Source organism: Periplaneta americana, chromosome 16 (genome assembly GCF_040183065.1).
Source record: "Periplaneta americana isolate PAMFEO1 chromosome 16, P.americana_PAMFEO1_priV1, whole genome shotgun sequence".
In the NCBI taxonomy this organism is placed as follows: domain Eukaryota; kingdom Metazoa; phylum Arthropoda; class Insecta; order Blattodea; family Blattidae; genus Periplaneta; species Periplaneta americana.
Genome location: NC_091132.1, coordinates 75207271 through 75222408, shown reverse-complemented (window position 1 = coordinate 75222408; position 15138 = coordinate 75207271). Strand labels below are relative to the sequence as shown.

Here is a 15138-nt window from a genome sequence, read left to right as displayed (position 1 = left end):
AGATATTATTCTATAGGACAAATTAATAAAATAAATCTATAATACTCTCATAGCTGTAGTGCATATATTCGTACAGATTACTGTGCACGTAACTGCGGAATCCCGGCCAAACAAATCACTCAGCTGAGTGCGCTCCTAGTATAATGGCAGTTGACACTGGACATATACTGTACGTCAACATATATGCCTAACTTGGAGTCAGGCCACAAAGGGAAAACATTGAAGGAGGAGGATTCGGTCCGGTGCTGTGGATTGAATTCGGCGTAGCTCAGTGGTCAAAGCGCTTGGTACGTAGAACCAAGGACCCGGGTTCGATCCCCGGCGCCGGAGCGAATTTTTCTCCTCAAATATTAATTGTCAAAGTTTATGCCTTTTAATACTACAGTGAGTCCCAGTGAACATTTCCGGTGTTTCAGTCGACCGACAGGCGACAGGTCCCTTCCTCTATCCCCGCTGCTTGCAAATGCATTTTTGAATCCAGTTTTCCTGTAAAGTATAAAAATGCAAAAATGTGCAACAATAAATTGATTACACGAGGTATTAAAATCTCATGCAAAACCAGGAGATCGTTATACAGGATGAATAAAAAGTAAGGGGATAAACTACAGGAGGTGATTCCTGACAGGAAAAGGAACAAAAAAGTTCATACCAACATGTGTCCGGAAATGGATGATGAGTCTGCAATAAAGCAATTAGTAATGGTATATTACATTACACATTAAATTGTATTAATTTCATCCATGTTGCAATGTTACAACATATGTTCAAAGTGGCTTCCATGGGATGCAATGCAAGCGTCCACACGTCGCATCACGGATTGCCTCACTCTTTCGAATGTTCCAGCCTAGCCGAATAGCGTCACACAGGCTACACGGACACACTCTTCAAGGGTCTGCACATCAGGAACTAGCTAAGCATACACAACACTTTTCAGTTGCCCCCATAAAAACATCAAGAGAGTTTAAGTCCGGTGAACGAGGTGGCCAGACGCAAAAGCCTCCTCGTCCTATCAATCTCTTGGCAAAGATGTTGTTGAGGTGTTGACGAACAGTCATGCGGAAGTGGACTAGTGCTCTATCATCCATCAGCCACATTACCTGTTGTATTGCCGAAGGCACATTCTTCAGCAAAAGAGGCAGAATGTTCTGTAGGAATTTCAGACACGTCTGTCCATTAAGGCGTTATGGTAAAACAAATGGTCCGAGTAGGTGTTTGTTGTTATGAGAGAATGATGTCGTTCATCAGTGCCATCTACCGTGGCAAATATGCATTTCCGAACACATGTTGATATGACCTTTCTTGTTCCTTTTTCTGTCAGGAACCACCTCCTGAAGTTTATCCCCTTACTTTTTATTCACCTGTATATACAGAGCAGACATAATAATGATACAAACTTAAAACAAGACTATGAAAATTAGTAAAATATATATTACACAAAGTGATACAAAAAAAGTAAAGAATTACACTATAATACAACAATACAAATCTCTGATAATAAAATCAAAACAACTTGGAACATAATTAAAAAGGAAAGGGGACGATCAAAAATTAAAGTAACAAACTACTGTACACCCTTATAACTAACAATACAAAATCGTCAGACCCAAATGAAATTGCAAATATACTTAACAAAAATTTTCCTTCAATAACTGATAACCTCAACATCCCCCAAAGAAATGTTACTAACAGTTCAGATTCTTTTACACAAAATTTTCCAACAAAATTCCCAAATATTCAAATATTTCCAACAAACAAATAAGTTGTAAGTATCAATAAAAACATTATTCAAGCTGCCTTCAAAATTAATGTTTATAAAAAAACATGTTTTCGTTAATTTTCAGATGCCCAATATATCTCATCGCTACGAGTGATTGAAAATCAAATATACATAGAATATCAGTGCTTGTACTCCTTCAAAGACACTTATAATAATTGAATACGGTATTACTAATGGGCAATTACAGCCATATTTTAAGTATTATAATAATTTTTTAAACTTTAAACACATATTTTTTTTTAACTTCAAAATATGCATACAATTTGACTAAAACTGGTCATATAACATCCAAAGACACAACTATAGTGTGGTTATTGTATTATAAGATTATTTTAACATATGAAAATTTATTAAATGTTATTTTATTGCATATTAAAAACTGGCTTTACCTCCTCGTTTTCTCGACATTACTCCGTCAGATTTTTTCTTTGTCGCTATATCAAGGACAGTGTGTGTATTCAACCAAGGTGACTGATGTCGACAACTTACGTAATCGCACTGTGGAAGCAGTAGCAACTGTCAACTGTCACACCAGATATGCTAATGAGAACTTGGACTCAAATTGACATTTTATTTATAGGCCTAAGTATATTATTTTGTATAGTTTCTTTAGCTAATGATATTAATTCTATAAAAATTGGAAATGTATCTTTTGAAGAGGTGGAGAAGTTCAAATATCTGGGAGCAACAGTAACAAATATAAATGATACTCGGGACGAAATTAAACACAGAATAAATATGGGAAATGCCTGTTATTATTCGGTTGAGAAACTTTTGTCATCCAGTCTGCTGTCGAAAAATCTGAAAGTTAGAATTTATAAAACAGTTATATTACCGGTTGTTCTGTATGGTTGTGAAAATTGGACTCTCACTCTGAGAGAGGAACAGAGATTAAGGGTCTTTGAGAATAAGGTTCTTAGGAAAATATTTGGGGCTAAGAGGGATGAAGTTACAAGAGAATGGAGAAAGTTACACAACACAGAACTGCACGCATTGTATTCTTCATCTGACATAATTAGGAACATTAAATCCAGACGTTTGAGATGGGCAGGGCATGTAGCACGTATGGGCGAATCCAGAAATGCATATAGAGTGTTATTTGGGAGGCCGGAGGGAAAAAGACCTTTAGGGAGGCCGAGACGTAGTTGGGAAGATAATATTAAAATGGATTTGAGGGAGGTGGGATATGATGATAGAGAATGGATTAATCTTGCTCAGGATAGGGACCAATGGCGGGCTTATGTGAGGGCGACAATGAACCTCCGGGTTCCTTAAAAGCCAGTAAGTAAGTAAGTAATGATATTAATTCTGTATTTTTTATTTTAAACTTTCTTACCGTTTGCTTATCATTCATATTATCGAAGGGGACTCATGTAGAAACCTATTACTGATATTTTTGTGAAATTGTTTGAATTGTACTTCCTAATGAAGATGACAAAAATGTCCTTCCATCATCATGTCATTTTTCTTTTGAGAGGTAGTTGAAATCAGGGAAGTTCGAGAGGGCCACTCGGCATATAAATTATATCTGAATAAATGCTTTGAGTACTTACTTCACTTCTTATCCGACATTCAAAACAGCTAAGGTTACATTAAATTTCCGTGACACTTCATGTAGATTTTTCTAATCTCCAAAACGTTTCCGCCAGAACTACTTTTAGATTAGAGGTTTACTTTTGTAGACAGTAACTAACATCCTTAACACCAATTTATTTTTTGTTTGGGGGAACTCATTCTTCTGTAATGTTTCTTTCATCACTTTGTTCTGAGAAAGAAATTTCAATTTCGATTAAATTACCATTTTGTGTTATTTTTGTCCTTATTTAATGTATTTTAGGGAAAATTATAAATCATATGTAAGTGCACCGTTAGCCAAACGGTTAAAGCGTCCGTCTTTGACGCTGGTGACCCGAGTTCAAATATCGGTGGATCCACATAGAATTTGTGATGGATAATGACAGTATTAGGTGGTAGGCTTTCGCGGGGTACTCCCGTTTCCTTCATCAGTATTCCACTATTGCACCAGTAATCATAATCACCACACTGGTGCGCTGTAGACCACCTCCTTTAGAGCATAGAAGAGTCCGCAAATATGACGTGTTCCTCCTAAAGGGAGACATTGCAATGCAGTGGGGTAAATAACTGCAAAGTCATATACCCGCCATTGAAACAAATAATCATATTTTCATTCTCTGTATACAGGGTGTTTCAAAAATACGGGGCATAATTTCAGGTATGTATTTCCAACATGTAGACAATCAAAATAGTTCATTACAACATGTGTCCGGAAATGCTTCATTTTCGAGTTATGGCCTTCACAACACTGAAATTCACCGGAACGTTTTTCTTTCCGCAGGTCGTTGTCATTACAGAAGATGTTCAAAATGTCCACCTCCTGCTTGAATACAGACTTCACATCGATGTCTCATTGACCTGCGAACACGATCCCAAACTCCAGGAGTATTGCGTATGTCCTCAGAACATGCCACAATTCGATTCCGAAGGGATTCCAAATCAGGCACCGGAGACGAATAAACCAATGATTTTAAATGGCCCCACAAGTAGAAAACGAGAGGGTTCAGATCAGGTGAGCGTGGAGGCCAAGCAATTGGGCCACCTCTACCTATCCATCGATCAGGAAACCTTCGATCCAAGTATCGGCGAGCCGTACGACTGAAGTGTGTAGGAGCGCCATCATGCAAGAAGTGAATGTGTTGACGATTGATCAGTGGAGTGTCTTCTAAAACATGAGGTATGGTGTTTTCCAGGAAGTTTGTGTACGCCTGCCCCGTAAATCTGTTTACAAGTACATGGGGTCCAACTAATCGATCACCAATGTTATCGGCCCACATGTTGAGGGAGAACCGCACCTGGTGATGAGATGGAACAGTTGCAAGTGGGTTTTCATACGCCCATACATGCTGATTGTGGAAATTTATTATGCCATCTCGTGTGAACTGTGCTTCATCTGTAAATAATACTAAAGTTCGGATTTACACCACACTGCTGCAAGAACCACTGACAGAACCTAACTCGTGCAGGGTAATCTGCTGTGACAGGGCCTGTACACGTTGCAAATGATAAGGATACAATTGATACTCTTTCAACAGTCTCCAGACAGTCGTATGAGGAACACTGACTTGCAACGTTACCCTTCGTGTGCTGATAGAAGGAGTCATGTTCACAGACTCCATAATCTCCTTCTGTACTTCTGGAGTTGTAGATCTTGGTCGTCCCCTTCCCAAACCAGGAGAGTTAAATTTTCCATACTCGCTCAGACGGTAATGGAGACGTACAAATGTCTTCCGATCTGGACATTGTCGCTGTGGGTACCTCTCCTGGTACAAACGACGAGCCAGCGCAGCATTGCCGTCCGCCTTACCGTACATGAAGTGTATCTCTTCCAACTCTTGATTTGAATACCTGTCGCACAGTCTAACGTCAACACAACACTGAATGTAACCTTCGCCTCGGAATGAACTGTCAGAGTGCCCTCTTAATGTCTCCTTTGACGGCAACGACCTGCGGAAAGAAAAACGTTCTGGTGAATTTCAATGTTGTGAAGGCCATAACTCGGAAATAAAACATTTCCGGACACATGTTGTAATGAACTATTTTGATTGTCTACATGTGGGAAATACATACCTGAAATTATGCCCCGTATTTTTGAAACACCCTGTATAGTCGCTTAGACATTAAATGTGAATATGGTAATTCCGGTATACAGTAGAGTGTCTCGTTTAGGCACAGTGAAAACGCAAACGAAGTGCAGGTAACGTGTGGGGGGAGGATGAACCCTACGATAAACACGAGGGATGCACAAGGTTTTAGTTACAACATTTATGACGGAGCATTAATTGAAATTATATTTTCCAAAAACATACAAAACAAAAGAACACAAATTGCATAACGTTATCATATACACATTTTAACAAGCAGGCAATTGTAACGTTTAAATAACTCAATATAACAAATCAAATTTTGGTACTTATATAATGTTGCTATCAAGCAGAATTTTTACGGTCATGAATTTCATTTTCCGTGACTAACATAATGTCACCGTCTTCTGTGGCCGAATTAACAAAACTACAGTATATTGGACTGAAGTGACAACACTATTTTCTAAACATAATTATCCCTTCTCAAAGTTCAATTTATTCAGATACAGTTCAGACAAATATACTGTAGTTTTGTTAATTCGGCCACAGAAGACGATGATATTAAGTTAGTCATACAGAAAATGAAATTCACGACAGTAAAAAATGCTGCTTTAAAGCAACATCATGTAAGTAGCAAAATTTGATTTGTTATATTGAATTATTTCAACGTTACAATTGCTTGTTTGTTAAAATGTGTATATGATAACGTTACACAATTTGTGTTCTTTTGTTTTGTGTGTTTTTGGAAAATATAATTTGAATTAATGCTCCGCCATAAATGTTGTAACTAAAACCTTGTGCATCCCTCGTGTTTATCGTACGTCTCGTCCTTCCTCCACACGTTACCTGCACTTTGTTTACGTTTTCACTGTGCCTAAACGAGACGCTCTGCTGCAGTGATCGCCAAAAGCTGTGTCGCGACACATGCCCCTGTCTCCACTCAAGCATAACCATGACATCATACTCCCACCCTCTGTTTACAGCCGTCACTTCGATATAAGTAAAGACATTTAACAGCAGCGGACGTAGCATGTAATGTTACAAGTGTGTAGAATAATATGTTTCGATGTCTTTTCGAAAACAGATGGTAAGTAAAAACTTAATTTTAAGGAGCATGGAAGGAAAAGTATTTATTTTGTGCAGATGGAAAAAATATGAGATACTTAATTTGTTGTAAAATTTTAAATGAAGTATAAAAGAACAATGTACGTTGTCATTATTTTTCTTGTTATGAAGACTACCACGTCCTTACCTGTAACTTGAATAATAAACGAACAATAAAAAGTATTGGCTTCTATGTCTTAATCGGGGTAAAATTCATCGACTTTTTTTCGACGTATGTAGTGTAATTGAATATTTAATTAATAAATAAACAATAAAAAGTATTGGCTTCTGTGTTTTAATCGGTGTAAAATACTTCCACGTTTTTTTCTACGTATGAGTGTAATTTGAATATTTCATTAATAAATAAACAATAAAAAATATCGGCTTCTATGTCTTAATCGGAGTAAAATATTTCAACGTTTTTTTGAAGTATGTAGTGTAATTTACAACTTCGTGACCGGTCTGGTACGTTTTTCTAATTTCAAATTTCTGCTGCTGTAAACTACACGCTCTTTCTATGGTAAATAAGAAAATAAATTTATTTTATTTTATTAATAATGTAAAAATAATTAATAGGAGGATAAAAAAAGTAACATGGAAAAAAGTATGTATAGTTAATAAGTAGAAGAATATTATATTGCTTTCGTTTTTTGGTCACAGTCCGTCTCTGCACTGTTATTCACTGTATTACCTGAGGAGATACCCACTACACCCCTCTCTTTGCGATAGTAGTGTGCGGGTTGCATTTCTATTACGTCACAATTTCGTGGTGTTTGGCAACCACTGCTCTACTGTAATAGGAAAAAATCAGTGCAGACACACTCAGTATGGCAAAACTACCTTCCAATATGCTGGGTTTAAAATTGTGCTTTTACTTCAAAACCTGAAATGAACTTTTTTCAATGTCACAATTTTTATCTACGTATAAATTGTGTAATGAAAGAATAAAATGGAAGGCCAAACTGTTGTGCGTGTTGCAGCTACCAGTACACGTATTGGACTCGCGGCGTTTGGATGTACCCTGTCTACAAGTATCTGAGTTGGAACCAGCAGCAGCTGATGAACCTGATGCTTGGGTTCGTTGTTCCCATTGCCTATTACTTACTGGCGAAGGCAACCGCAATCAAACTTCATGGTGAGATATTTTGCTTCTTGTTCTGACCGTTCCTCTAAACTGGGTTTCTAAGTTCTCCTGAAACTCGTGAGTGAGGAACGATACATTATTCTTAAGGTATATGTACACCTTTTTTTTTTATTTTCCACATAAAAACCCTATTTTACATGAGTATATTAGGGTTAAAGTTTTCTATTTACTTGAGATAATATAATATAAATACATTTTTAACATTTTTTTTCTGTCGATGTTATGAATAAGAGAAATGTAAACTTAATGTTAATATATACAGTACACCTTTACATACAAAAAATTTTGTTTTGTATAATTTTGCTCTGTAAAATTTGTATACAATTGAGAATGGTACCAGAAAGAGAATGAAGTGAACAGATTCCTTGAAGTTATGTCTAAATTGTTTTTAAAAATTATTTTGTTTATAATTTTGACATGCAACTTGAAACATGATAGCTCATGCAGCTTTTAAGATACAGCCACAGTTTTTTCACTGTTTTATAGCTCAAACTATTCTTTAGTGCCTGACATAGAGCTATATTTTTATTTTTATTTACATTAATTAAATATTACTATATATGTAACTTACAATAATATTTTATGTTGCATAAATCATGTAAAAAATTCATAGATAATTATTAATTATATTAATGTTATTGTCAGGCACTGGGGGACATTTCAAGCTTCAAAATGACACCAATATCTTCTTGGCATCACCATATTTGACTGAGATATCATGTTTGAAAGAATTAAATGTTCTAAAATTACTATTTACAGGAAATGAGCCACAAACTTTCAGAGCCTAGAAGTCTCCATCATCATATGTCACCCCTTAAGCAGCTTCATGTCGGTCCAGTTTCAGCTTCTTTCTGCCTCTCAAATACCTCCGCCTTGTTTTAACTTCAGGTGTTGAATGTTGTTTTTGGCATTTTTGTCCCTATTTCCATTGATGCAACAAATCCTGCGATGGTGTTTGTCCCAGAGTTTATGCCCATCCTCCTCAGAATTGTAATTTCTACTTTTGGACTCTTATTAAAATGACGTACAACATCATTGACACACAAATTTACAGTTTTACGGCTAACAGTAAAAGATTATAAATTACTTCATTATGTAAAAGAGTTTTTTCAATCTAATGATCATGCCCAGATATCTATGCATCTATTTCGGGACTAGAAAGAAGTTTATTTTACAAGCAATGCTGGACGAGGGGACTGACTGCTACGAATATCACTCCAAAAGTAATGCACTCCAAAAGTAAGTGACCGTGTCTGATGACGCAGCATTTTGGAAAATGGGACTTATCTGAAAAACCATAAGGCATAAATCGACAATTCTTATATCAAATTAAAGAAAGCAATAATATACAGAGTGAGTCTCAATTGTGTAGGCTACTACTTATAAAGTAGTACAGAGTATTCTGTACTAAAAATGAAACATTTTTTCATATAAACTCACGGTCGTGCCCGCTTCAGTATGGAGATAATGATTAGAACAGTTAAAAAAAAAGAGAACAGGTACTTTTCTGAGACGGTATGGCATAGTTGCGCCCCGCGGTCAATTGGGAGGCCTAGGCATGGCATAGTTGCGCCCCGAAGAAATCAGGTAGCAGAATGGACATGGCATAGTTGCGCCCCGAAGAAGCCAGGTAGCAGAATGGACATGACATAGTTGCGCCCCGATGGGCATAGTACACACGAAAGTGATTGTCATAAAATAAATAAATTACTTAATATTATAGTGGTAGCTGCATTGAAATCAAGTAGCATATGATCAATTTTGCTATTTAAACTAACACTTTTTTATCGATCACACACAATATATGAACTGCATTTTTTGTTTGTACACCTATATCTTAACCCTACGGTACAGGGTTTCGAAAATCGAAACTTAGAACCATTGTGAATTATTAACTCTTTACTCTTTTCACTAAACTTAACATTAATTTTAAATTAACCTCACTATACGCCACACACGGTGTGAAAATCACTAACAAAATGTCAAGATTACTAAGGCCCCATATTCCAACGACTCACTCATTTGAATATGTCAGTTAATAAAGTATTGCCAACTTCATGGTGTTCATTTTAACGGTATCGATAATGAATATTAAATCGAATAAGAAATCAATAAGGTTGGTTGATTACGAGTCTCGAGTTCCCGTAATGTCTTTTTCTCTACCTATTTCATCGGGGCGCAACCATGGTGGGAATATAATATATTCCCACCACGGGTGCAACTATGCCATGCTCCTGTTCTCTACCTGATGGGAACGGGGCGCAACTATGCCCACAAAACAGGGACCCTTTTTTATCTGCTGCATCTTACCTGACCGTGGGACGCAATCATACCCTGCCCTTCTGAGAATGTTGTTTAATAACGTGGTTATTTACATTGCAAGTTCACAGAAGGTGCCCGAAATGTCCACTATTCACTTCACAACACAATTTCCGCCCTTATTCGCCATGAATGTCTTCTCTCTTCTGGCGTATTGTTGAGAGTAAACTGGTCGCTTCATGTGAAAGTAAAGTAAATCCACGGCGCTACAGCCCATGAAGGGCCAAGACCGACCAGCCGGCTGCTGGTCTCACGTCCACATGCCAAAGCAAAAGTGGACGATCATCCAACCAGAATGGCGGTATCGTGTGGTTAGCACGATGATCCCCCCAGCCGTTATAGCTGGTTTGCGAAATCGAATTTTCGCTACCTATCGTAGCTTCCCAAGTGCATCACGATGCTGGGTGGGCACCGGTCCCATACACTGGCCGAAATTTCATGAGAAGATTTCTTCTCCCATAAGGACTCGAACCAGCGCGCATTCCGTAACGCGAGTCTCAGGCAGGACGCCTTAGACCACGACGCCACGGCGCGGGACAGTCGCTTCATGTATGGGATGAAATCTTAAGTATAGGTTTGCGATGCTGATATAGGTAACGGCTTGGAGTTCCGGGCCCAGAATGGGATCTGGCTCTGTTAGGGCTGAGGCAGAATAACTCGCCTATCAGCATCGGATTCATGAGTGGAGTGCCATTTGTCGCTTATATAGGACACACACTGGATCGAAGCAAGTCTAAGAGCAAGAATCCGTTCGGGTATAGCCCACGAAACGCCAAGCCAGTGCACAAATATTATGATCTTGAGATAAACAAAGTTTTATGTCTGTATTTGATAGGCAAATATTATTAAATGTAGCCTAACAAGTTCAACATGTTATTTTCTTTTTTCGACAGAATGGAGTGAGTGAATGTTGCTTACAAGTCGACGATATTTGAAGTAAAAAATAATTTAGGTTTCTGAGTTAATTTAGTAGCTTCAAATGCAACGGTTCTGTTTGCGTCTCATGTACAGTGGAAGCTCTTAAGTTCGACAGAAAACAAGTTCGACGTCCTATAGTTCGACTGCTTACGTAGAATCTTAGACACGCCCCTATAGGCGGAGTTATGGGAGGAAATGGGGGGTGGCACTGCCCCCCCTCAAACTTTGAACTCTTTTTTTCTATTAATGTTAGAATATTGAATTCAAAAGATTGTTCTTGCTTTTGTTTTTGATTAAGTTTCTGTGCTTAAATTGATGAATTAATATCTTCAGACCATCTGTCTGGACTATAACATTTATTTTAAATTTCTGAACGTATAAGAATTTCTATACCTCATTTGAGGAATAGAAGCACTGTAATGTTTCTTTTGTAACAGCCTGTACTCATGTGTTATAAGTCTGCAGGTGCTCAGGCCACCACTTGGATAAATATGAATAACATACTGCAAAACAATTCAGAAAAAAGAAAAGTGATCCGGTATAATGTGTAAAATTAAAGACGAGATTAAATAAAATAATTAGAGTTTACATTTCATATGATATCTTCAGGAAAGTAAACTTCATATAAAAAAGTTTCTGTTAGCACTGTTACATAGTTTTATTGATATATGCATGTGTTTTGTACGCGAGAGGAAAAGAGGGAGATTGTTTTAAGTTATGCCCTATTATAATTTGTAGTAAACCTGCAGTTCAAGCCTCATTAAACTCGGTCCGAAACATCGCAGATGTGGATGTAACACTGTAAGAAACATGCCCTCGAAAACACCTTTATTAAATGATCATATTCCGATATACTGTACCACGGTCAAGCTATAATGAGGGGGGGGGAGGTAAATGATGTCCCCGATAACCCCGTTATATGGGGATTCTATGGTTTTGCATTGCCCCCCCCCCCCCAAGGAAACGGTTCTCTCTCCGCCTATACACGCCCCTATACGGGCACTAAGAAATGGGTTTGCAATTTGAATGGGAATTGGTTCTATATCTTGTAGTGTTACTTTTGTTAAAGGAAAACAGAATATTTTATTGATTAGGACAGCCATATTTAATCACTGATTTTAAATTAATGAACTCTTCTTTTTCTATTTGAGAATTGTGCCGTTTGTGAGACCCACTGTGGTACTAGAAGCGCATACACAAGTCTCGGGGCGGGCAGGAAATGCAAGTACAGTACTGTATTCGTTGATGGATAACTAATAAGAATTGGTATTCATTTCACCTGCCACAACCACACCCACTACCCTTATTGGATTGAACTTTCAATTCTACTCAGTCTAACTTAGGAGAGTCCACTGTATTCGGAACGGGTCGTATTTGCTGTAAGAATAATAATGATGAATAAAAAAAGCTTAAAATGAAAAGAGTAATTGAGTTAGGTTTTCCATATTCTCTATATTACCACTTTTCTTAAATCTAGATTACAGTAAAAGTTAATCGCCGTCATTGACACCAAAGACGATTCTGGTGCATTTGAACATTTTTTTAAACTTTAAGATAGCTTTGTAAGTTTAAATAAAAAATACTGAATTGGAAGTGAACAAATCTCGTTTTCAGTCACGTGCATGTAAGTCTAAACAATAGCAACTCTCTTCCTCAGAAGAACAGCTTCTCTACTTTAAAACTGTGCATTAACATAAACTATGGCACTAATAATTATTTTTATTAGTTTTTTTAGTTTCAAAACTAGATAATGAAGTAGTACACTAAGAAAAGTGTGGTATTCACCTACCGATTATACTCGTATGTTATATTGCGGATGAAAATGATGATTTATTCATAGTGTTCTGCACAAGGGCAGGTCTTTCACTGCAAACCAGGCATTCTCCAGTAATGTAATAATAATAATAATAATAATAATAATAATAATAATACTAGGCCTCTTTAGCTTGGATGGCAACCTATCTAGGAGAAGGAACTCGAAAATCAAACCCGGTCCTCCAGGGGGGTGTTGTGCATCGAGCTGGTTATCCATTCACTTAAAATATTACTATTGATAAAGCTCAGAAAAATTATGATTCTCTCTGAACTTTCGGGTCTACCATGTATAATAATAATAATAATAATAATAATAATAATAATAATATGATGATGATAAAAATGTTAATGATGATAATGATAATAATATATGAGAATAATAAAATAGTAATAGCAATAGAAGCAGCAATAATAATAATAATAATAATAATAATAATAATAATAATAATAATAATAATAATAATAATAATAATAACAATAATAATAATAATAATAATAATAATAATAATAATAATAATAGGCCTCTTTAGCTTGGATGACAACTTGTTTAGAAGAAGAAACTCCAAAATCAAGCCCGGTCCTCCAGGGTGTGTGTTGTGCATCGGGCTGGTTACCCATTCACTTAAAATATTACTATTGATAAAGCTCAGAAAAATTATGATTCTCTCTGAACCTTCGGGTCTACCATGTATAATAATAATAATAATAATAATAATAATAATAATAATATGATAATGATAAAAATGTTAATGATAATAATATAACAGAATAATAAAATAGTAATAGCAATAGCAGCAGCAATAATAATAATAATAATAATAGTAATAATAATAATAATAATAATAATAATAACAATAATAATATAATGATAAAAATGTTAATGATGATAATAATAAAATAGTAATAGCGAGATATTTCGATTTATTGACTTCAGGGACCTTATAACCCCCCTTTTTAAAGAAACTATTTTGAATGCCATATAGTCTAGCCTAAATTTTAAGTGGGATTCAATGTAATATATATGCAATGTTCATAGAAATCGGTTCAGCCAGTATCGCGTGAAAAGATAACAGACAGACATACATACAAAAATTTCAAAAATGTAATTTTTGATTTCAGGAGAGCTAATTATATATGTTTACACCGAGTAATATTGCAAAAATGAAAATTACCAGAACAAATTTAGGTTATAGTTTTATTATTAGTGTAGATTACATATTGATTGTATCATATCTCTGTATAAACTATGTCCCCATATTAACAAGAACAAAATAAATAAATTTATTTCGCTAGAGTAACATCAGATTTGTAGTTTTCAAATAGGAGCTACTGAAGAGAAATGCGAGAGTATATTAAGTAAGAATAATGTTTCGTAGTTACGTTGTTTGCAATAATAAGTCTTACATTTTTTAAATGGAAAGCAAGAGAAACTTAATGGCTTGTTTGTATACATGTCTGTAATTGTGAAATTATACTTCGTGAAATATTTCAACATATCTTTCTATAATTTTAATTTCTTGGCAAGAGAAATATGTTATTTCGTAGTAAGTATGTTTACATAATTTACTTTGCTATCATAAATTTCTTCGTTTAACATAGCGCTTTCATACTGTATATACAGGGACATCATTTTATTTTTACTAACATTTTTAATATTAACTTGGCTATACCTCTGGATCAACGCCGTTCGCTACCCCCTTCCACGACTGGAGTTCGATGATACTGGCGTAATATAGAAACAAATCACTTTACTAGGTATAGGAGGGAAGAAAAGTAGTTCATCCATTTACGTAAACTAGGAAATATCGCGATTTTGAGTTTGATCATTTTCATTAGGTTTTTATTTAATCATAATACAGTACAGTATTAACAATGAGTGTTTTTACTCGCGAACTGAGCTGTCCATGTGAACGTATTCGTTATGCAGTGTATATTATACTGTCTACAGCACATTAGCGTACAATATAGAGAATGAAGTTAAATTGAAAAATAATCATAATATGGATATTTAAACACAGTTTTGAAAATTATGGCCATTCATTTCGATACAGGCTCCAGTTCTGATGTGCATATAATCGCACTATAGATTATTGTACCTAATTCCAATTACCAGTTTCGTCCTTCGTACTAGTAACTCATGTTGAAATAATTTTGTACCTACTCTATAAAAGAGTACCTTGCGTACTGTAAATTCAATCTTCACTTCTGCCCGATCCGAAAAGATAAAATTATTCAGACATACTCTCTGCTGTCCGTCCAAGTGGTTACGTCGCAGCGTCGTAGAAAGGGAGGAAATCACGTGACAGTTCATTACTTAACGAGGCCCTTTTATTTAAGTTATTTTAAACAGTTGTATAATATTACGTAGAGGTCTAATTACTAACAGAAATTAATGTTCTCAG

At 35.9% G+C, this 15138-nt stretch overlaps 1 protein-coding gene across 6 annotated transcripts in view; it reads left to right on the top strand.

Annotated features, from left to right (window-relative positions):
* The window catches only part of LOC138716457 (androgen-dependent TFPI-regulating protein-like), a 72498-nt gene that overhangs the window by 44193 nt on the left and 13167 nt on the right, over nt 1-15138 (top strand). For all 6 annotated transcript variants that reach the window (XM_069849565.1, XM_069849567.1, XM_069849568.1 and 3 more), the window contains one exon: nt 7521-7675. In XM_069849565.1, coding sequence (XP_069705666.1) covers nt 7521-7675 — 155 coding nt within the window. The remainder of the gene's footprint in view (nt 1-7520; nt 7676-15138) is intronic.